General features: G+C 39.8%; 2 protein-coding genes across 5 annotated transcripts in view; one reads left to right on the top strand and one right to left on the bottom strand.

The window, feature by feature from the left end:
* LOC134204958 (3-hydroxy-3-methylglutaryl-coenzyme A reductase) overlaps positions 1–15,512 on the bottom strand; it is a 164,954-nt gene extending 149,442 nt beyond the window's left edge. Inside the window, exons 1-2 of one of the 4 annotated variants that reach the window (XM_062679779.1) lie at positions 14,429–15,512; positions 14,291–14,309 (exon numbers count right to left, since the gene is read on the bottom strand). The gene's annotated coding sequence lies outside the window, so the exon portion shown is untranslated. The remainder of the gene's footprint in view (positions 1–14,290; positions 14,310–14,428) is intronic. The other 3 variants (XM_062679776.1, XM_062679777.1, XM_062679778.1) reach the window with 3 other exon arrangements.
* A 1,871-nt stretch (positions 15,513–17,383) lies between these two features.
* On the top strand, positions 17,384–21,808 carry LOC134204957 (protein O-GlcNAcase). Its single transcript, XM_062679775.1, has 5 exons — positions 17,384–18,765; positions 19,021–19,895; positions 19,964–20,037; positions 20,107–20,630; positions 20,696–21,808. The coding sequence occupies exons 1-5, from the start codon at positions 17,616–17,618 to the stop codon at positions 21,520–21,522; spliced, it is 3,450 nt and encodes a 1,149-aa protein (XP_062535759.1). The 5' UTR covers positions 17,384–17,615; the 3' UTR covers positions 21,523–21,808.
* Positions 21,809–23,540: the final 1,732 nt, after the last annotated feature.

The raw sequence follows: 23,540 nt of genomic DNA, 5'->3' as shown, positions 1-23,540 counted from the left end.
GGTCCAAGGACGACTGAGATCTTGTTGGGACATATTTTACCAATGTGTGAAGTTGATACGTCTAATGCTTTATGTTCGTATTTCAGAGATATCTCCGGAACCCAATGTCTAATTGCAAAAACAAAATACAATGGGTTCAATGGCAAAGTCATAGCTTTCGTTTAAAGATAAAATCATGCAAATTGGTTTACAGACGGCTGAGATATTCATGTGACATTATTATGTTAGTTTTCTGAAAATGCACTTCATGTTCGTATTTCTCACATATCTCTGGAACCAAATGTCCGATTGCAAAAAAAATTGAACTCGTACAATGACAAAGTCATAGCTTTCGTTTAGTGTTAAAATCGTGCAAATCGGTCCACGGACGGCTGAGATCTTGATGTGAGATTTTTGTAACGCACACACATACGCACACACGCACACACACACACATACATACATGTGCTCAGTTCGTCGAGCTGAGTTGATTGGTATATACGACTTGGGTCTCCGAGCCTCGGATAAAAAGTCGGTTTTTCAAGCGATCTTTATACCCTTCTTAGGGTGTAAGAAGGGTAAAAAGTGGTATTTTGGCCATAACTTCCGAGCCCATAGTCCGATCTGACCAATTTTCAATAGGAAACAATGGTAGAGTATCCTGCGTCGAATGCAACTTGTTGCGAGTAAATCGGTTAAGGATAAGTACCTGAAAAATGAGTGACATTTTTTTTTGGGTGGGGTGCGCACAGACACACACACATACACACACACACACACACACACACACACATACACACAGACATCACCTCAATTCATCGAGCTGAGTCGATCGGTATATAACACTATGGGTCTCCGGGCCTTCTATAAAAAGTTTGTTTTTGGAGCGATCATATAGCCTTTACCGTATACTTAGTATACGAGAAAGGCAAAAACATATGGGGCACGGCTGTGCGAATCTTGGTTAAAACTTAACATTTTGCTGAGATCCCGATAAAAGAATTAAGTTTGTAGTATTACTATTATTATCTAAGTTTACTCAGTTCGTCGAGGTGAGACCATCTTTTTCAGAAAATGGCCACCCTTAACGTAACGAAACGAAAAATTACCAATTATTTTACTATTTCTACCGATGTTGAGCCCAATTAGCCCAATGCTCTCTCAATAAACAATTGTAAATAATTATTTTATCATGTATCATTTGGAGTGAAATTGTATTCTGTTGGTACGACAAGACGAAAAGGTTTTGCGCCCATTTGAGAGGGAATAAAAAGAGTTCCGCGCTCTTCCTTTTTCCTAAAAAAAAAAAAACAAACTGATTATACTAATCATGCAATTTATAATAGCTCAAAAATGTATTAGCTGACGGACTCTAAAAATCCGTCATTAAACTATTAAACCTGAGATATAGCCAGACTCGGTCATCTAGTACTTCCCGTATAACCCCTGAAGTTATTCTATATGGAAATCTTTCTACTACTCACGAATTGTTCCTCATAAATCACTAGAAAATTTGCATTTTGAAAAGAAACATTCATGCATTTTCCTTCCAATACAAGTGACAACGTTATCTGTATCCCCACCTCAACTGTATTCAACCGGCCAGGTGGTCATTCTTGTGCACCGATCATATGCTGAGATATCGTATGTAATCATTCGGCCCATGCGGAAGAGATAAAAATAGACTGCTTATGGTTTTTGTTTGTGTTTAGACTGGCCGAATGTGCTAACTAGTTAGTTGCGCATCCCACCGGCTAACCTCGACCATAATATGTCCGTAAAAATTTGAAAAGCCCATGGAACTATGAATTATTTATCCGTGATGATGGTTGGTTACAACGGCGATGCGGTTGATGGCATTGGCGATCCATCTAGCCGGTCTAGACTGCTTTTTTCTGTTTCTGTTCCTTTATCAGCAATTCGTTTCAGAATTTTGAATAATGGATGACCTTAATGGATTTCTCTTCAGAACATCAACAGAACTGATCTGCCTCAACATTTGTTTTCGATTCTAAAAAAATATCTCAATATTGCATTCATGAAACCGAACTAGTCAAGAATGTTGTGGCTAATGAATATCTCTTGGTGTATGACGATCTTGTTATAAAATTGAATATTAGCTTATGGATCTAGGCTTAGAGTGACTGCACGTATCTACGGTTGCTACTATACTGATCTCCATAAAGATCACGTGAAGAAGAAAAAATAAGTTTCGTTGTTTTGACTAAAAAGCCGTTGGCGTGATAATGACGTTTTCTTTTATCTCAAATATTTGGTACTTGAGCTTAATTAACTGCTCGTTGCTACTCCATTATGCCCAGATCAGCTGTTCTTGCAAATAATCTTTTGTAGGACATTTGTACGATTTGCGAATCTTTCACCGCACTCGTAAGATTGGCGTTAAATCTATTAAGATAGAACAAACAACCATGCGTTCTCCATTATTTTACATGCAATTGAGTCATTTTACACCACTGTTGGGGCGTTTTGTCGCAGACTCATTTTACAAACTTATTTTAAATGCGTCATAAAAACCTTGTTATTTTAAATCTGAGATCATTGTGAAATGTAGCTAGTTTTGTAATTTATGCATCTACGCGTTGAATTGGTTCGATATTCTTGTTTACAATGGTGAAAACATCGAAAAAGCTTCGAAAAAAGGGGTGCAGCTTTGTACTGTTCTTGCCTACCTCTGCAATTGCCACGAGTCATGCGAAATTTATTGGAATTTTTGGTTTAGGTTCGAGCTGCCATTGTGATAAGAGAAAGAAATTGATGGAATTTTTATATATGATGTAGGAAGCTTTTTTCGTTAATTTTCAATTCAATTCTAGGAGAATGAAATGGACTTGGGATTGAACCCACGACCTCACGCGTATGAGGCAGAAGCGGTAGCCATTTATTTGTCGTCTTTAATTTTACAAAACTAGTAACAGCCCTGGCCATGTCCTTACATTTAATATGAATAAGAACGGTTCAACGCATGCTGTTACAGCCGTTACAGCAGACCAAGGAATCTATCGCATATCCACAAATATCAGTCACAGGAGACGGGATAGTGTGTGGAGAAAAAATAGACCTACAACATGAACAGTAGACCAGTAGAGTGATTCAAATTTCGACATTTTCGCTCCCCTTTGCTTAAACGATGATATTTGGGGTTTTAATAATCCTTCTAAATTTTTACAGGGTGTCTACTCATCTGCAAAAACAAAATTCCCTGATTTTTCCAGGTGTTTTACATTAATTTCCAGGTAAAAACAAACTTGCCATATATAGATTTTAGCATCAAAATAATCGATTCAAACAAGTAATTATTGCGAAAAACAATTTAAAAAAAAAATTGGTTGCCTCACATAAGCAATGTTGTAAATTACTGAAGAAATTCTTCCAGGAATTCCTTCGCAAGTTCACCCAGAAATTACTTCAGCCATTCAATCAAAAATTACTTCAGGAATCACATAGGAAATTCCTCCAGGATTCCTTTGAACATTTCTCCATAGATTTCATCGGAAAATCCTCCGGAAATTCCTTCAAAAAGGGAACTTTAAGAATTGCTTCAGAATTTCCCTTAGAACTTCCTCCAGGATTCCATTTGAAAATTTCTTCGCAAAAACTTTAGAAAACATCTCAAGGAATGGTTCCGGAAATTGCTTTAGAGATGCATTTGGCAATTCCCTTACGGTTTTTTTTAAATTATTTCTTTGGAAATTTGGTTAAAAAATCTTTCGAAAATTTCTTTGAATTTTATTTCAGCTATTTCTTTTTAAAAGAAACTTAAGAAATCCTCTCAAGAATTTGTTCCGGAAATAGGTTTGGGAATTTACTTAGGAATTCCTTCAGAACTTCTTGCGAGAACTTCTCGCGAGAATGTGTTGATGCAAAAATATAAGATTGCTTGGTCCATGACGTTAGGCATAAGGACGTTAGGCGTAATACGACCTTTTTTATATCGTGGGCTGTTTTTTGGGCATTTTATGCTTCCCATCCTTTATGCCTAACGTCCTTATACCTGACACGGAGTATATACCCGAGATTACTATTGTTGCTCCTGTTCGCGTGTCCAGCATCTAGTTTGTTCTAGTGTGTGACCAACATCTAGTTCGTTTAGACCTAGTAGCCAAGGTAAGTGTCAAAGCGGTCAATTTATAGCCTATTCAGATAACGCCTTTTTTGATCATAAATATTCTGATAAACAACAACCTGATGGCATCCCGATACATTCAATTCTCTTACTTCACTTAAACACGATATTTTTTACGATAAATAATCTAATTGTAATCTGAGTAGGTTATTAAGCTTATTGAAGCATATTTTGGCAGAATAATTTAAATGGTTATACAGCTCCACTAGCGTTCTATTACTTATGGCTTTACTGTAAAAACCTTCGGAAAATGCTTCGGGTATTCTTTTGAAAGAATTTTTTAGGAACTCATGCAGAAGTATCTTGAGGAAAACTTTAGAAAACACCTGGAGGACTTTTTCCGGATATTTTGCTTTTAAGAATTCTTTTGAAATTCGTCGAAAATACCTTTAGAAACTCCTTTGAAAAATCCTTCGGCTATTCTTTCAAGAATTCCTTTAGCAACAATTCTTCATAAATCACTTACACTTTTATTTTTTTTAAATCCCTTCAGGTGATTTCTTTGAAAAATCCTCCCGATATTCCTTGGAAAACTGATCTCGAAATTCCTTCGGAATTTTGATATTGATATTATTCTTTTACGTGGTAAATTGAATTTCGCACGATTTAGTATTTCCCTAATAACTTTTCTTACTATCTTCAAATCCTTTCGCAACAAAGACGATCTGTTCCCTTGCAAGATTTCCAATGTTGCCTACGTATTTATATATTTTTAGAGCTTATTGGGCAACGTTGCGGAACGGGTTTTTACAAAAGTAACTGTTACTTTTATTACTTTTACTTTTCATACAAACTTGAAACTACTTGTGCTCATTCAAATTACTACCGAATTAGTTAAAAATTCCGGTGCTTTTATTAAAACAACACTTATCGTCGTTTAAGCATAAGGGAGCGAAAGAATCAAATTTGCTACCCAAATAACTTAGAAAATCTAAATTAGATTTTAGTTTAATACGTGAGAAGAATAGACCTTCCCCATCAAAACCAACCCTCAGACTTCCCAATTCTTAAAAAAAAAACAAACAAAAAAGTATTCTAACAGCATACACTGACCCCACAATCATGTGTCACACATGACAAAGTAATCCATATATGAATGTGGGGCGCATCAAAAAATGTTTCGATCCGATCTATCGATTTTTAATTTATTTAAGGTCAGCTTTTCTAAAAAATCTATAATTTTTGACGACTTCAACCATTTAATAAAATTAGAACAAAAATTCAAAAAAGTGCTGATTGTCATGGTTTGCCCAACATTCTCCCAACATCAGACCAATTATTCTGGCTAGTTCACACGTGCACACTTAGTTTTTATTTCTGCAGCTTGGCAAAAATCCGCACAGCCGTGCACCAGCAAAATGAAAAACTGATATTCCGGCAAAAATGTCGTTTGTTAGCTGATTTTCGACAAATTATTTGCTGATTTTCAGCAACTTTGACAGAAATCTCGGCAAAAAACATGTTTGCTGGGGCACGGCTGTGCGAATCTCAGTAAAAGTTCAACATTTTGCTGAGATCCCGGTAAAAAAAATTAGAAGGGTTGTGTAGAAGATACGACCGCACGACGTAAACTACGTTATACGTATAAAAAACCGGTGCATTCAAAGTCTAAGTAAAATACCACTAACAGGGGGTATTTTACCACTGTTGGGTATTTTACCCTATATTCGCGAAGTCGAAGCAAATTCTGCTCTTCCCTCCTACGGGAAATCCCATTGCTATCTGTCAGAGTTTGAGTGAAACATGGCCGCCATCTCCTCCTCTCTGTTGCTCTACTGTAAAAACTGTATAATAAAGAACTGTCATTGTTTATGTGAAGAATTTTGCTTCGACTTCGCGAATAATGTCGTCACATTTCCATGTTTCTACTTTTTCTTGAGTTTTATCGAGGGTCAATGATGAAGGAAGCACTCCTATTCATACATCATGCATCATTCAATAATAGATAATAGCCAAAAAGTAGGCAATTACCTATGATTAAAACGCGCTATGTACGGGATTGATTGGTTCTGAAATTTTTACTGGGTATAGAAAAATAGAATTTTTCAATAGTTTACCGTTGATAATCAATAGTTCCAATGGATTTGACAAATTGTTGGAGAGTTTTCGAACCGATTGATAAGAAAATCTCGAAAATCCATTGAAAGATAAAAACGCTATTAACGTTTGAAATCTATCCTAATTTCGTGACGGTCTTTGTAAATTTTCGTTTTACACCCTGTATCCGAGTCTTCCCCTTAGACGTAGTTTACGTCAAAAAATTAAGTGTGTGCAGCACTTTTTCATGTTTTTTTTTTAATTTTTAGATTAAGACCTAAAATTAAATAAGAGGCCTTAACAATATGGGTTCTTTGGGAAAGTTGACCTTGCATTAATCAAAGAATCGACTGAGACAATAAAACGAGATACGATTTTGAAGGGAAAGATCAATTCAACTACAAAGACTAATGCAGAATGTTAGTTCTATATGTAGCACATTGTTTATAATTTTCTTAGTTAGTTTACATTGAAAATTGTAAGGAATCGATAGATAATTGTCCCTTTCCGTAGGAAAAAAGAACTTTCGCTAAATCGATTTAATTAATTTATTTTAGACATATTTTCTCAAAGAACCCACATATATTGACACCTCTGACTATTTTCAAACAAAAAAAAATCCAAAGGGGCCAATTATTCAGCCCACTAAGTTTTGTTATCTATACAGATACGTATTTCGGCCTCACAGTTGAGGAACGAGAAGGATAACTTAGGACAAAATCTTGTTATTGTCCTTTCTTCAATAAGGATGTCTCAGCTGAAGGTTGTCTGCAGTGTCTCTCTCTGACTTGACATGAAAACATAGCTTATTATACTATTCAATATGGGTACAAATGTATTGCAAGTTACAACAACAGTCTTCCAATTTCGCAGTCCCGCGAACGATTTATTTGAAATCGGACGACACAACGGCTACAGGTGACGCCAAAACCAACATCGCAGGCGGTACTCGTGCCAAAATTCGAAAACAAAAATAAATTGAAAGGCTTCATAAACAGGGAAAAATAATCAGCCGACCAAAAGTTACTTCGTAAGTAAACACGCTGCTGGCAGTCCAACCCATACATGGCGCAAGGTTTAATCATTGTTCCACCGCCACCACGAGTCCATCGGCCATTCAGCCAACAACCAGCAGGTTTCGGAGGAAGGAGAAAGTGCAAACAAGCACACTGGTGCCATCATAGGCTGCGAGTGGTCAGTCAGTCGTAAGTCGTCCAATCCAAAGATGCTACGAAACGAACCTGGGCGAAGAGTGGTCGGTCACCACTGCACTCACCAGTCTGTTACTATTAGTAGAGTATACCAACGTATTATGGCAGCGGTTTTCAACCTGGGATAGATGTACATTTGGGGATACCTTCGCTGGTTTCAAATGGGAACCTAAATCAAAACTGCGCAATGGATGTAAAAAAACTAAATAATTTTAAAAAAAATGCTACGTTTCGCTACATGACAAACTTAGTCATCCCGGAGATTTACAATACAAAATAAAGGCAGCGACACTGCAGCGTCGACCAACGGTACGCAAAGAGTAAACAGAAACTGCGAAATCGAATTCTATTTGACTACATGCTGATGCCATATAAGACAACTAAGAGCCAGTACTCGTCGATAGAAACCCATTCAGCACGCGACGGACCACCTTCCTTTTGTCAGTGAAGAGAGATCAGTTTGTATTTTTGCAGAAGAAAGGTCATGCGATTTATTATATCAACACCAAAATTGCTCCTCGCTCGCTTCAAAATCCACCTCTGTATGAACAGAACATTCTTCATGCTTGCTGTATCGTTGCGGAACTATGAAAAGTGAAAAGAAGGAAATAAAAAATAGATAAGATGATACGAAGAAGGAAAAGCGGATGAATGATCCAAGAGATTAAAATCCCACCACAAACAACAACAACAACAACAACAACGAAGAAGGAAGGATAAAGAAAGAAAACAGAGAAAGGAAGAACGAATAAGAAAGAAAAGATGTAGAACATAATAGAACTATATAGTACGAAGAAAGAGGAAAAAAATATAAGAAAAAAAAAAGAAAGATGTAAGTAGAAAGTAGAAAGCAAAAAAAAAGAAAATTTCAAAACGAAAAAAAAAGTTGAGAAGGAATAGTACGAAAAAGGCAAAAAGGAATAATAGCTTGTTGGTACAACTTTATTGTACGAGAAAGGCAAACAAAGAAAAGACAAAAGAAGAATAAGGAAGGAGGCAGAAGGAAGAAAGAAAAAAAAGGAGAGGTGGTTCTATAGCCTTTATGTACACTGGTGAGATAAAAAACGGGAAAACAAAGCTCATATAATTTTCCTTCTATTTTCTCCCTTCTTCCCTCTGCCTTTCCCATTCTTTCTTCTTCATTATTATTTATTGCATTTTCTTCTTCCTTCTTTCTTCCTTGTTAGTTTCTTCTTCTTCCTTCATTCTTATTATGGTTTCCTTCTTCCTTCTGCTTTTCCACATCTTCCTTCTTCTGTATTGCTCCTTTTTTCTTTTTACTCCCTTTCCCCTTCTTCCTTCTTACTACTTAACTTGCTTTTTTCACACGTAGGCACGCCTAAACAGCCGACGACCAATTCATCTTCATCTTTTTCTTTTATGGCTCTCCCTTCCAACTGGAACTTGGTCTTCTTTTAAACTTAGTATTCTATTAGCATTTCCTCAGTTATTATTTGAACGCTTTTCTATGCTCGCCTTTGCATATACATCAATACGTATCTTGTGTGGCAAGCACAATGTATTTCCAATCCGAAAACATCCTGGACCGGACCGCGAACAGAACTCACCATCTCCGGAGACCCCGCCGACGACTAAGGTCGTTACAAATATTTAATTTGAATTATGTCCTACTGGTTTCCGGAAGGTCGAAGGGGGGGATAATAAAAAATAAATATTAAAATTAATATAAATAAAAAAACTCATCGGATTTGTTAAAGAATGTTTTGAAAATCCTCAAAATTGGCCGAATTTTTTATTTGACCCCTGAAAATATTATTTTTGGGCGAAAAGATCCGAATTGTTTTTAAATATCTGTAACGGCCTAATTGCAATATAATAAAAAAAACTTTTCAATCAAGAAAAGAAACAAGATTACTGAAATATAAAAGACATTTTCAAACGATTTAGTTATCAGACCTTCTAGATGTATATGAAAGTGATGGCCCCATCTCACCTCCAACGACGAGTTTAGCTAATCAACCAGACCTTTTATAAAATCAGTTCACTTTCAGAGCTGTGATAATAGATCAGTAGACATATTTGGGAAGCAGATAAATTTGTCCAAATGATTAAATCTTTACCAATGATGCTTTTCCAGTTATTTCCCGAATATTTTATTTATTATCAGACTAAGGCCGGAGTGGCCTGTGCTGCACATAAAAGTCTTCTCCATTCAGCTTGGTCCATGGCTGCACTTCGCCAACCACGCAGTCTGCGGAGGGTCCGCAAATCGTCCTCCACCTGATCGATCCACCTTGCCCGCTGTGCACTTCGCCTTCTTGTTCCCGTCGGATCGTTGGCGAGAACCATTTTAACCGGATCACTGTCCGACATTCTGGCTACGTGCCCGGCCCACCACAGTCTTCCGATTCTCGCGGTGTGAACGATGGATGGTTCTCCCAACAGTTGATGCAACTCGTGGTTCATTCGCCTCCTCCACCTATCGTCCGCCATCTGCACCCCACCATAGATGGTACGCAACACTTTCCTTTCAAAAACTCCCAGTGCGCGTTGGTCCTCCACGAGCATCGTCCAGGTCTCGTGTCCGTAGAGAACTACCGGTCTTATAAGCGTTTTGTAGATAGTCAGTTTGGTACGGCGGCGAACTCTATTCGATCGGAGCGTCTTACGGAGTCCAAAGTACGTACGATTTCCAGCCACTATGCGCCTCCGAATTTCTCTGCTGATATCGTTATCGGCGATCACCAGTGAGCCCAAGTACACGAATTCTTCAACCACCTCGATTTCGTCACCACCGATAGAAACTCGTGGTGGGTGGCTTACATTGACTTCTCTTGAGCCTCTTCCTATCATGTACTTTGTCTTCGACGTGTTGATGACTAGTCCAATCCGTTTAGCTTCGCTTTTCAGTCTGATGTAGGCTTCCTCCATCCTCTAAAAGTTACGTGCCATGATATCAATGTCGTCGGCGAAACCAAATAACTGGACGGACTTCGTGAAAATCGTACCACTCGTGTCAATCCCTGCCCTTCGTATTACTCCCTCCAAAGCGATGTTGAATAGCAGACACGAAAGACCATCACCTTGCCGTAACCCTCTACGCGTTTCGAAGGGACTCGAGAATGTCCCTGAAACTCGAACTACGCACATCACCCGATCCTTCGTCGCCTTGATCAACCGTATCAGTTCATCCGGAAATCCGTTTTCGTGCATTAGCTGCCATAGCTGGTCCCGATCGATTGTATCATATGCGGCTTTGAAGTCGATAAATAGATGATGTGTGGGCACGTTGTATTCGCGGCATTTCTGTGGTAGAGCGTTCACCCATAAATCCCGCCTGGTACTGCCCCACGAACTCTCTTGCAATTGGTGTTAGTCGGCGGCATAAAATTTGGGAGAGTACCTTGTAGGCGGCGTTCAGCAATGTGATTGCGCGGTAGTTGCTACAATCCAGCTTATCGCCCTTTTTGTAGATGGGACACACGACACCTTCCATCCACTCCTGCGGCAGAACCTCATCCTCCCAAACATTGGTAATCACCCAGTGCAGCGCTCTAGCCAGTGCCTCACCACCGTGTTTAAACAGCTCTCCTGGTAGTTGGTCAATTCCAGGCTCTTTGTTGTTTTTCAGCCGGCCGATCTCCTCCTGGATTTCCTGGAGATTCGGAGCCGGAAGTCGCATGTCCTGCGCGCGTGCTCCTAGGTTCATTACAATATCGCCACCGTTGTCCTTTGAAAACCCCGAAAGCTCTCCAGTCCGCCTCTTTTAACGTCTATGTTCTTGTCCATAAAGGGCCACTGGTAGAATCTAAGTTTTGTATAGAACCGATTTCTGATCAGGCTGTAGTTGAAGAATCTGCCCGTCATTCTCAACACGCAAATGCGGTCGCTTATCGGCTTCCACCGGATAATACGCTTCATATGCTTCCCGATCACCATGAAGCCAACTCCTCGTTCTGCTCTGTCACCGCCGCTATAGTAGATGTGGTACTTGAATGAAGTATGCGCTATGGGATCCACCGCCCGGAATTCACGTTCTCCAGTTCTGGGCCACCGTATTTCCTGGATTGCTGCCACACTCATGCCGACCTTCTGCAGCTCACGAGCCAGGAGCTTAACACGTGCGGCCCGCACGGTGCGGGTTCATTCAAAGTTCTCACGTTCCAATATTCGACGTTCCAATCGTTGTCCTTTATTCGTTGCCGGGTCAGTTGCCGTTGAATCAATCCGTTTGCTCTACTTTTGCCTTTCTTGGTAACTGTAGAATCTTCGGCAGGCTACCTTACCAGGGTTGCGCTGGCTACATCGCGTTGAAGGGGCTGCCTTCTCGATGCTGACACGATGCAGCATGATGTGCACAGTTTAGTTTAGAGTACCCCGTTGGCACGACACTCGGACGATGATCAGCCGCCCCTAACATGGGGAACAGACGCTGATTAAATAAGATCAATTAAACGATAATTAGGGAAGATCCATTAATTACGTAACGCAAAAATAGGCCATTTTCAAGATCCTCCCCTCTCCCCTGTCACACTTTTTGGATTGTCACACTTCGGCCAACCCCCCTCCCCCCTCTAAGCGTTACGTAATTTATGGATGCTCCCTTAAATAAGATCAATGTAATCTGTATAAACATATTCCAGACAGCTTAATTCATAGCACATTCATAGGGTTCAGGTCCGGCGAGCTCGCTGGCCGCTCTTAGCTCAAAATGACCATCGAGAACCCATTAGTTGGGTTTTCTTCACTTTTTGAGCCGGTGTCTAATTCTGTCGTAAGACCCAAGCTCTGGTATCAAAATAACGACGTGCCCACGGCTCGACGACGTTTTGTAGAACTAATTCCCAATGAGTAGTTTGTATTATTTTATTTTTATTCACTTATGTATCAGTTCAATTGCCAGACCCTGTATTACAAGTTGGAAAAAACTGATTCGGATAGGCGGCTTCCACCAAGGGGGTTTGATAAAACGCCTTGTTCTCGCTCATTTTATGATGGGAACCATGTTTTTTCGCACAACTGTATAAAGCAAGTAAAAGCAAGTTGAAATGCATCTTTAGAACTGGTGCCCCCCGTAATTGGGGCCCAAATCAGTTCATTATCGTAACAGCTTCCGAAAAACGTCTCTCACGGTATGCTACCTATCGAGAGTGTATACATATTTACATACAGACATATGATAAGTGAGAGATTTTTTCATTCTCCTTTCGATTCAAATCCTGTCCCTAATTTTTACTGTTATCTAGATCCTGTACTGTAATCTAGAGCCTTTCTCATTGCTCTAGTACTTCTCATTCTCATTCATATCTTCTTACAAGCTTTTACAAGATTTCACTCGAGACGTTTCGTTTATAGTTAATGAACTCTCATATGTCTATGCCAACCAATGCAAGAGTTAGCACTCTAATGCCCAGAGAAAACAAGAAAGATTTCAACCAAGTATCCCCTCGACCAGACCGGAAATCACACCCTATCGGTTTGATAATACCTGCCTTTATCGTCTAGCTAAAGGCTATCTGGGGTTTCATATATTATTATCTTCCAAAACTTTCTCATATAAATTTTATTTTTAATCTTGAATATTATATGCAAAAATCATATGAATAGGGTTACAAAATTAAAATGACATTTTTGGCAAATCAAAATAAGTTGCTCAATCAGTGGCGTAGCCACAGGGGTGGTTTTGTGTATAAAACCCCCCCCCAAAGACAAAATTTTTGGAAGAAATTTTTTTTTTTCGAAAAAAAAAATGTTCAGAAAACCCCCCCCAGACCAATTTTCTGGCTACGCCACTGTGCTCAATCGATTCTTTCGCTTACTTAAGGACCTTAAGTTAAGGTTAACTTTGCCAAACAACCCTTGATTTTTAGGGTCCAATTTTTTTAATCCATTTTCAAAGGGCTTGCACGATGGAACTTGCAAAATAGGGTTCAAATAGCTCGTGTGACGTCTCAGACTTCAGGATTTTACAGAACAAGGATGAAAATAATGTCTTTATAATTCTCTGGAACATCAGCTTAATGCCTCGTCAGTTACCCTTTTGGGGCACCTTCATTGGGACACGCTGCATCCAAGAAAAAATGTCAATATTGAACGAGTAGCTGCGGGTCAGCTTTGGCCATTTCGGCTGAGATATGCGATTGATTCTTGGCTTTGATGGCCGTTCAGACCACTCTTGATGATGGAGCTTTAGTATTGATACATATGAGGAATGGATTTATTCACTAATTAATTATATAACATTTAAATTGTAGCGTCTGTTCAACAAGGATTCTGTTGCTCCCAATATATGAAATATGATTAAGAGATCGCCAGAGCAATATTAAGTATTAACAGCAGCGTAAAACAATAAACAAGAATCGGAACAAAGATACGGCTCATTTAAAATGTTGAATATAAGCCCATCCATCAGTTTTTTGTTACACCTTATTTTTCCATCAATTGACTTTCATGATCCTGGTTTTGGCCTAAACTAAACTAAACTTTTGGTCTGTGATCCGGTCGCATGGATTCACCGCATACCATTTTGATTCATGCTTTCCTACGCTTCAGCCTGCATACTGCCTGTCGCTGTAAAAAATGTTAAGGAACGATAAAAATGCCTTGAATTATGTCCTGTTGCAAACCTAACCGAATAATTTTGTTTTACTGGGAAATATTCCCACAGACTAATACCTTCTTGAAATCGGTTACATCATTCGCAAATCATCTGTATGAAGATTTTGATATAGGTAGCTGAGTTAATACTTGGTAGAGTCGTATAATCTTTCTATGTAATTTGTTATAATCGACCATTTCATTCATATCTATAATGACTTAGTTAGGATACATAAACCGTATAGATATTGACACTTCAATAAATAAAAAAAAGACAAATTGATACCTATTCTCGAAATTAATAGCACATCAATTTTGCAACAACTCCAATAAAAGTGCAGGTATTAAATAATCACATTACCTCGTTTGTGCACAGTCGTCTAGGGGTAAAAATGGAAGGTTAAAAATTTGATAAGAATGATGCAAATGAGTTGCAATTTCTTAAAGATTAACTAATACTTCTAAAATTCATGGGGTTAAGGAGATCATCAAAACTTACCTGTACAGGGCAGAGTATCTTATTCACCAGAGCTCAACTTTCACTTTAATGTTCTTGATAAATTCCGTAAAACTTCCTAGTTCCTAGCAATGATTACGAAAATTCTCACCAGAACAGCTGTCTATCCCACTGCTCTTTTCTATTTGACGTCTTCTCCCCACACAGACGGTTCAGCAAAACTCCGCTCCACAATAACAAACTAGTACTACAGACATGTGAGACCACGGACACTGATGTCGTTCTAGTACTGCACTTTTGACACAAGACTAATCTGCATCCACTTTTACTTTCATTTGTCGTAAAGGAATATTTTTGTTTTGATCCTTTCTTCCTGAAGGAATGACTATTCCAACTGGTTCATATCAAATGAAATAATCGAATCCTTAATTCGGTATATTCACAAATGTTATTTATAAAGCTTTTCGTTCGTAAAACAAGACAATCATATGACTATGGCTATACCTATAATGAATTGAGTAAGCTATTATGTAAAATGAAAATCTCTTCGTTCACTTGTCCACGTTCGACAGCGGATTTGTCGATTTTTATACACCAAAAAAATCACAATCCACTTCTATAGTCAGGAACTGGTATCCCAGAATCTTGTTGTCCAGATTCTAAAGCCTTCGTTCAGGCGTGGATGATTGGGAAACAGTATCGGGAGAAATCTTCCTCCAGTCAACACCATACACTTGCTCCACACACTGCAAAAGGCTCTGTAAGCTGATCCTGGACCGCTCAGCTGAACCACAACAGTACTCACGAAACGTCCGTAACAGACTAAAGTTGAAAGTTTCGTCTTACTCCGCACGTAATCTTCCACGCTGGCCGTCGCCGTGATTCGTGAGTGGCTCCGCGCTAGTGACGGCCATGAAGCATGCAGCGATATTTCAGCAGTTCGGCTGGTTGAAGCTGGTCGAGCAACCAGTCAGTGCGAAAAGGAAACCCACTGCTGCCTGCCACTGGAAAGCCCTCTCGTCGGCCACTTGAATGTTGTTTTCATTCATCTCTGCTTTTCTTTCTTTCATGTGTTTCGATCCACACACTACTATATGCTGATTTCCCAAAAAATATGATTATACGAAGTACAACAGTCTGCAGGGTACAAATGCAATGCATGTGATGTGTCTCTGATGCTGCTCGTTTAGAGATGTCGTAAATTAATCGATTACTTTGATTATTCGATTAATCGTTGCGATAATCGATTAATTTTGAATCGATTACCTCCCAACGATTAATCGATTCATTAATCGACAAGAATCGGGAGTAATCGATTAGTTACTAATCGATTACTCGGGATTTTACGACAGCTATAAGATGTCGATTACTTCGATTAATCGATTTATCGTTGTGATAATCGATTAATTTTGAATCGATTACCTTCCAACGATGAATCGATTCAATAATCGTCAAGAATCGAGAGTAATCGATTAGTTACTAATCGATTAATTGAGATTTTACGACATCTCTATGCTCGTTCGCATTATAGATACTAAAGATTCCATAGTTCAGTGAAAACATCGTTCAGTAATTTCATTTATTTTAGAGCTTTTTTATGTTTATGTTTTATAGTATTTTCCGTCACAATTTCTATTTCTCAAATATCAAATAGGTTGAAGTTATTTCGAATTAGCTAACCTATTAAATCTACAGTATCTATAATCTGGCATCCATTATAATCACTATCATCACTATACGCCAATGTTAGGGGCAAGCCAGAGTAAACGCGACGTGCGATGCGACGCGACGCGACAGTGCAATTTGACAGCCTGTTGATAATGATTGTTATTCTTTTACATGAGTCGCATCGCTCGTCGCGTTTACTCTGGCAGGCACCTTAGCTACTATGGAAAGATCGATATTGCTACGAACACGTGCACACTGCCATAACATAAGTGCTAAAAATAGTACAACAGCCAGAATGTCTGGTTTAGTACATGGAATCAATAACATTTTGAATGATCAGTTGAGTTGGTTCAATCAATAGAGCAGGTCAAGGTGTCTTAACTGATCTATTGAGTATTTCTCTCGAGGTATTTGTCAAGGTAGGTATATGGTCGGAGTTCTGCCAAATCGCACCAAGCGCCAACAAAAAAATACACATTTTGCCAAGCATGTTTCTGCCCAAGCTTTCATCCAGCAGATTTAATTGATCGCAAATCGCCTCGGCTATCCCTAGACCTCATAGCTGAGGATGTCCTGCAACAAATGTACGTATTAATTAACATGAAATCACTTGTCATAAGACGAGTTTGTACAATCCCATTGAATTCCACCACTTAATTTAACCCCTGGTTACGTCATTCGTTACATTCAGTCCCATTGTTCTCAATCGACTACGTGCTTAATGCTACGTTTTGACAGGGCAAGTGAATTGAACAACTCAGTTGAATTCAATTGACTTGCCAAAAGTTGAACATGTTCAACTTTCTTTTCGTTCAAGTGAATTGAATTAAGGTGTTTACACGTTCAGTTCGCGTTGGCTGTGAGCCATTCCACCGATTCGTTAAACTTTTAGTTAAAATTTGACATTTCGATGGTTATTTCGCCGTGATTAAAAATAACCCTGCTCAGGAGCATGGTTAGATTTGACAGTTCGATAGTTAAATTTTGTTCGTGAGAAAATTGGCGCCAAGTCCATTTCGTTCCCAATATTTAACTATCAGTCTGTCAAAACTCAAATGGATTGGCTTCGGAGTAAAATTTTAACTATACGATGCGAAAATAACCATTATGTGTCAAATTTTAACTAAAAGTTAAACGAATCGGTGGAATGGTTCACAACCTTAGTCGTTTGGCAGCGCAGTATCATCACATGACACTTTAAAAAACTTTCAAAACGTTACTACCAGAAACTATGGTTTAAGCCATCTTCAAATGTTACGCGAGCTTTTGTCACAAACACATCACAAACACCTTCATAAAGACAAAACGTCAAAATAAATAATGGTTATTTTCCGTTCCAGTCGTCCATCAGTCATTTTCGAGCTCAACGTAACATAAACATACTAATTTTGTTCATTAAAATCGTCTAAATAATAATGATTTTATTCTAAAATAAGTGGGAATATATTATTCGAACAACAATAACAACACGGTTAACGCAACAGTCAAGAAGTATAGCTTTGATTATTAACATTTATAACATATCGTGAAAAATTGTGTTGGATCTGCTGCATAAACAACAATGGCCGAGACTGCAGTTCAACTACCGCAACCATCATCCCCAATTAAACCGGACAACTCGGAACAATCAGTGATTATTGCGGATTCCTGTTCGGAAAAGCAAACAGGATTTATTTGCGGCGTCGTAGAGGGTTTCTACGGTCGCCCGTGGACTACCGAACAGCGGAAGGATCTGTTCCGGAAGCTTAAACAATGGGGCATGGATTCTTACATTTACGCCCCAAAAGATGATTACAAACATCGAGCTTACTGGCGTGAACTTTACACGGTGGAAGAAGCAGATCACTTGACGGGTCTGATAACGGCTGCCCACGAGCAGAACATCAACTTCTACTATGCTCTCTCGCCGGGACTGGATATTACGTACAGTAGCAGCAAGGAAATAGCCATCCTTAAGAGAAAACTGGATCAAGTGTCCCAATTCGGATGCAAAGCATTTGCCTTGTTATTTGATGATATTGAGCCAGAAATGAGCAAACCCGACAAAGAAGTATTTCAAAGCTTCGCTTATGCACAGGTTTCCGTGACTAATGAAATCTACAATCATCTCAATAACCCGCGTTTTCTATTCTGCCCCACTCAATACTGTAGTTCGCGAGCTGTTCCAACTGTGAAGCAATCTGAATACCTTAATACGCTTGGGTCGAAGCTTATTCAAAACATTGACATAATGTGGACTGGTCCAAAAGTTATTTCAAAGATACTCACTATTGAGGGTATCCAAGAGATAACTGAAGTTATAAAACGACCCCCCGTTATCTGGGACAATCTGCATGCGAACGATTATGACCAGAAACGCGTTTTCTTGGGACCGTATTCAGGCCGGTCTCCTGAATTGATTCCGCTGTTGCGCGGAGTAGTCACCAATCCAAACTGTGAATTCCATGCCAACGCCATCGCTATTCAAACGCTTGCCTTGTGGAGCAAATGCAGCGCGGACACCAAAATCAGTTCGTCAATTTCATCCGACATCAAGTTGGAGACGGAAAACGAGGAAGGCATATGCCAGGAGGACGCACCGGCTTTCCTGTCGGAAAATGTGTATCACCCAAGGCTGGCGTTAAAGAAGGCTATCGCCAACTGGTTGCCGGAATTTTATCAGGAGAAGGAGGCGTGGGGTCCAATCAGTAAACCGCAACCTGCATTGACAAGTAAGCTTGGAATAATTTACTGCTATTATATGTAATGTATTTTGCAGTTAACATCCTATATATGCAATATTTCATCGTTTTTTTCGGTTTCAGAGCTGCCTAAGTAAAATAAGAAAAAAAAATCAACTATCAATTCAAAAAAAGATTTTCTGTCTCTTTCCCGTTTTGCTGGTCAATCTCTAATTTAAAAGCAAAACTTAGATTAGACGAGAAGAATACTCAAACTGGTCCTACTTTTGCTGTTTTCATTTACAGTGGTTATGCCTATCATCCCGATCATTCCATCCGTGAATACCTGCATGACCCTCACATCGACGAACACCACAACCACAACCAGTGCAAATACGATGACAGTACCCGAAGTTAACACAACCCAGTTGCAGTTATTTGCCGACGTTTGCAGTACGGTTAACAGTGCTCCGGAAAACGTACCGGCACCCATAATGAACTCCCTGGTATCGGCCACCAAAGTCATTACCAATGAATCTCTGCCGAATCCGGTTGCTGCGGCGGTAACCAACATGTCCATCCCGTCGACTATTCCGATTTCGAGCATTCCAGTCCCAATTATGAGCATAAAGGCCATCGATGGGACCGAGATCGATGGTACTGGAATCGCTTCTGCGGAGGAACACTTAATAATGGAGAAGCCTGATGTGAACGAAGACACAGTAGAACACGCTGATAGTAAAGGCAAACCTCTAGAAGAGGACGCTGTTATTGAGAACGATCTGGAGCAGAGAAAGTTGGATGAATCGAGCGAAAAGCGAAAGTCTTCGTCATCGGAAGTTCCTCTGGTGGAGGACGAAGAATTCAAAACAAAAGAGGAGATCGATGGAGAAGGAAAAGAAGATTTGGAAGTGAAAATGTTGGATTTGGAGGAAAACGAAGTGCGGATGGTAGATGCAAGTGAAGCGGAAGAGAAAATGACGGACGGGGACGAGGTGGTAGTAAATCAGATTAAAATCAACGTAGAGGACGAGGATGTTAAGGTTGATGAAGTATTCAGCACATCGAACCCGTCGGCAGTGACGTGCGCGGAACCGATGGAGTGTGGTAGTAATCTGACTTCCCCGAAACATGTAATGAAAACGCATTTCGAAGATGTAATGATGTCGGAAACTACATCGGTAAGTGAAGGAGAACGATAAATAAACAATGGATAGATAAAAATGATGTACAATTATTCATATTGCAGACAAGTTCCGGGAGCATGCAAGTCGAGAGTTCAGATACGTCTTTAACGTCTAATGCAGAGATGCTTGAAGTCAAGTAAGTAAAGGAAAATTAGTAATAAATCACCTTCAAATTATTTTTAATCAAAAACATTTTCATTTTCAGATGCCCCAGCGACAAGGACATTACCGCCTCCGACATTATGTTACTGTGTGACCTTTTCTATCTACCGTTTGAGCACGGTAGCAAGGCCCTCCAGTTGCTCACAGAATTCTATTGGCTAAAAACCAATGCCGTGGTATTGTGCAAACAACGTAATCGTAGAACCAGTTCAAGTTCCAATCACTCGACCTGTACCAACTCCGAGGATTGCAGTCATTTGAATGGTACTGCTGCGGTGGTTGGCACCACTGTAGCAATACACGCCGCCGATCTAAAGGATGGTTGCAATAAAAGTGAGGTGCAAGAATGGATTCGGCGATCGGAGTCTTTCGGAAACGCTTGCCGAAACATATTCCATCTGGCGCAGAAAATTGCTCGCTGTGTTAATAAGGAGCTGTGCTACGACTTGTTCTCCTACATCTGGGACATTGTAGCTGTGCTGTCGCTTTTGAGTGCTTACGTGAAGTGGCTTGCTTTGGGACATTTTCCTCCGACCATCAATTCACACACACATGGCGGATATACCTGTTAGTATACGATGCTATTGATAAAGATGAAAAATAATTGATTAATTCTATGACATATTCAACAGGGTTCAGCAAAGGATGGAAGGAAACCTTCATGTCCGGCGACCAGGAACCGTGGGTATTCCGTGGTGGTTTGATGGCGGATCTGCAGCGGCTCATCCCATTAGATGCTGGTAACGATCTCTTCCTATACAAACTGCCAGAAACGTCCGCCGTTAACCTGTACTCGTTTCGACCATACTGCTATCCCGATGAATCCAGTCTCTATAGTGTATGCTACCGAACGATGCAGGATGGCGATGAGTTTGTCGAAAGTTGCCCCGAAAATCTACGGAATGTTTTGGCAGATCGTTTCTTAGGACCATTCCTGACGCTATCGCCTCAATTTTGTATGGTAGTAGAGGACAACCACTCGGAGATTGTTGGCTATGCCTGTGCCGCGATTGATGTGAAAAACTTCATCAGAAATCTTGAACAGTGCTGGATACCGGAGATGTGTCTAAAGTATCCGCTATCCTTGTTGGAAGAACCGGAGCCCGATGGAAATAAATCGCCCCAAGAAATGTCAAACACCTCTCCACAAGCCGCCCGCGAAAGTATTATGTATTTTCATAACTTTAACAACGATTACCCTGCCTGTGTTATGAGTTCCCACCCGTCGGTGATTTGCTGTCGCATACTAAAACCGCACATAATCGAGGACGAAACGGTATGCAAACGTGTTATCACTCTCCTGCTAGCGGCACTTCGAACGCATGGCACTTCGTTTGGTGCACATGTCTGCGTCAACAAGGCGGATCGTTTCCTATATCAATTGTATTCCAAGTTAGGTTTTGTCGAAATCTACCGTGATGAGTACGATCCGGTTGTCTATTTGGGACGAAACTTCTGATAAGCGTATTGGTTAATGGTACCAGATGGTTTTCTCTGTCGTGATTGATGCTGCTTGGCATTCGGTAGGTACAGATCAAATAGGATAGCTTACGACTATAAACTCAGTTCTGGTAATAAGTAGTGTTGTAGTTATAAAATGCTTGTGTCTGATTTCTGTATTCTTTCTTTATAATTAGAGACCACATAAAACTATTGGCGATTTACCGATGTTGGTATAAATAGCGCAACAGTAAATTCTATAAAAAGGCTTTGCGAATGAACGTAATAAACTGAGCAGAAAGTTATCATGAATTTGCAATAGGTAGTGAGAATGTCACAATAAAATTTTGTCCTCAATCTGTAATTAGAAAGCTAGAATGGTACATATATGCCGCTATGCTTTGAAAGAACTCTGTCGGCCTTTGCTGTTTAGGAAGATGTAGTGTGATCGCATCCCCGGGCTATGACCGCTATGACCAATCTATGTTGTATAACACTAGGCAATACGTTTACACTGCTGGCTTAAATTTTCAACGTGACGAATGCACTGTTCTCATTAAAATCAATGTCAACTCGTGGAAAACTTATTCCAGGTTATCCGGATTTCGTGATAGTCCCGTTATCACAACGGACCTTTCCATCCACTGACCACTAGGCTCGAGCGTCCCATCGTCTGCTTCTTACCCATGAGGGGTTGAAACCGTTCAGTTTCCTGGTAAAAAAATGGTGAGAGAATAGAATATAGCGGCGTTGTCGGAAACTGGCAGCACGGAGTAGTCAGGCAGACTGTCACCTAGAGTAAGATGTTACTGGCAGCCATTTTTAAAGTAAACGTGCTGTAGAAGATGATGCGACTACAAACCCCAGCATGCCATGACTTTTAGGCGTGCCACAAATGTAAATCAATCTATATACATAAAAATGAATTTCTGTCTGTCTGACCCTTATAGTCTCAGAAACTACTGAACCGATCGACGTAAAAATTTGTATGCAAAGGAATTTAGGGCCGGGGAAGGTTCTAAAGATGGTTCGAGATCCCTCTCCTCTTTGGAACGGGGGGCTCCCATACAAATGAACCAACATTGTCTGTGAAGTAATTCGTACGACGAAGGTATAACGAACACGAACAAAGTTTTATTCCAAATTACAGTTATACGTCTACACTTCAAGAAAGCCTATTATGGAATGATCAACAAAGTGGAAAACGGATGGTTGCTAACGATCGCTTCCAGTTGCCAGTTCCAATTGCCAGTACTTCAAGTTTTCCTTTAGCGACTTGATCTCGTACAAAATGGTAACGGATGTCGATATGCTTTGCACGTTTCGATTCATAGTTTTTCGCCATACCGATACATCCATGGTTATCTTCAAATATACTCACAGGTTCAATATTACGAACTCCCAAGTCAGTAAGGATTCCCGTCAACCAAATTGCTTCGGCAGCTGCACAACTCAATGATATATGCTCAGCTTCACTTGAAGAGAGCGCCAAGCTTTTTGCTTGACCATGACACTGCGTTATAAAAACTTTGAAAATAAAGCCGCTCACTGACTTACGGTCTGCCCAATCTGCGTCTGCGAATCCGGTAAGAGGTTTTTCATTTTCTTGTCGTTTGAATTCAATCGACATGTTCTGAGTACCCTTTAAGTATCGTACTACTCTTTTTAGCGCTGTCCAATGTTCTTGACCAGGTTGTTGTTGAAACCTTCCAAGGTACCCAACAGAATAGCAAATGTCCGGTCTAGTGCACATCATGTAGTACATTAAACTTCCCAGTAACTCCCGATAAGGCTGTTGAATCACCTCTGTTGTGTTTATATTGAGTTGTAACCCCTTCTCCATTGGACTCCTACTGGAATTGCACTCTTCCATCCCGAACTTCCGTAATATTTTCTCCACAGTACTCTTTTGAGATAACGACATTTTACCTGTATCGTGCTCATAATGAACTTTAATTCCAAGGAAGAAATTCAATACGCCACAATCTGTCATTTTAAATTCTTGAACCAATTGTTTCTTCAATGTTTCTATTATTT

Source organism: Armigeres subalbatus, chromosome 1, assembly GCF_024139115.2.
Source record: "Armigeres subalbatus isolate Guangzhou_Male chromosome 1, GZ_Asu_2, whole genome shotgun sequence".
In the NCBI taxonomy this organism is placed as follows: Eukaryota; Metazoa; Arthropoda; class Insecta; order Diptera; family Culicidae; genus Armigeres; species Armigeres subalbatus.
The sequence above is the reverse complement of the archived record's forward strand: the minus strand, read 5'-3'. Positions and strand labels throughout refer to the sequence as shown.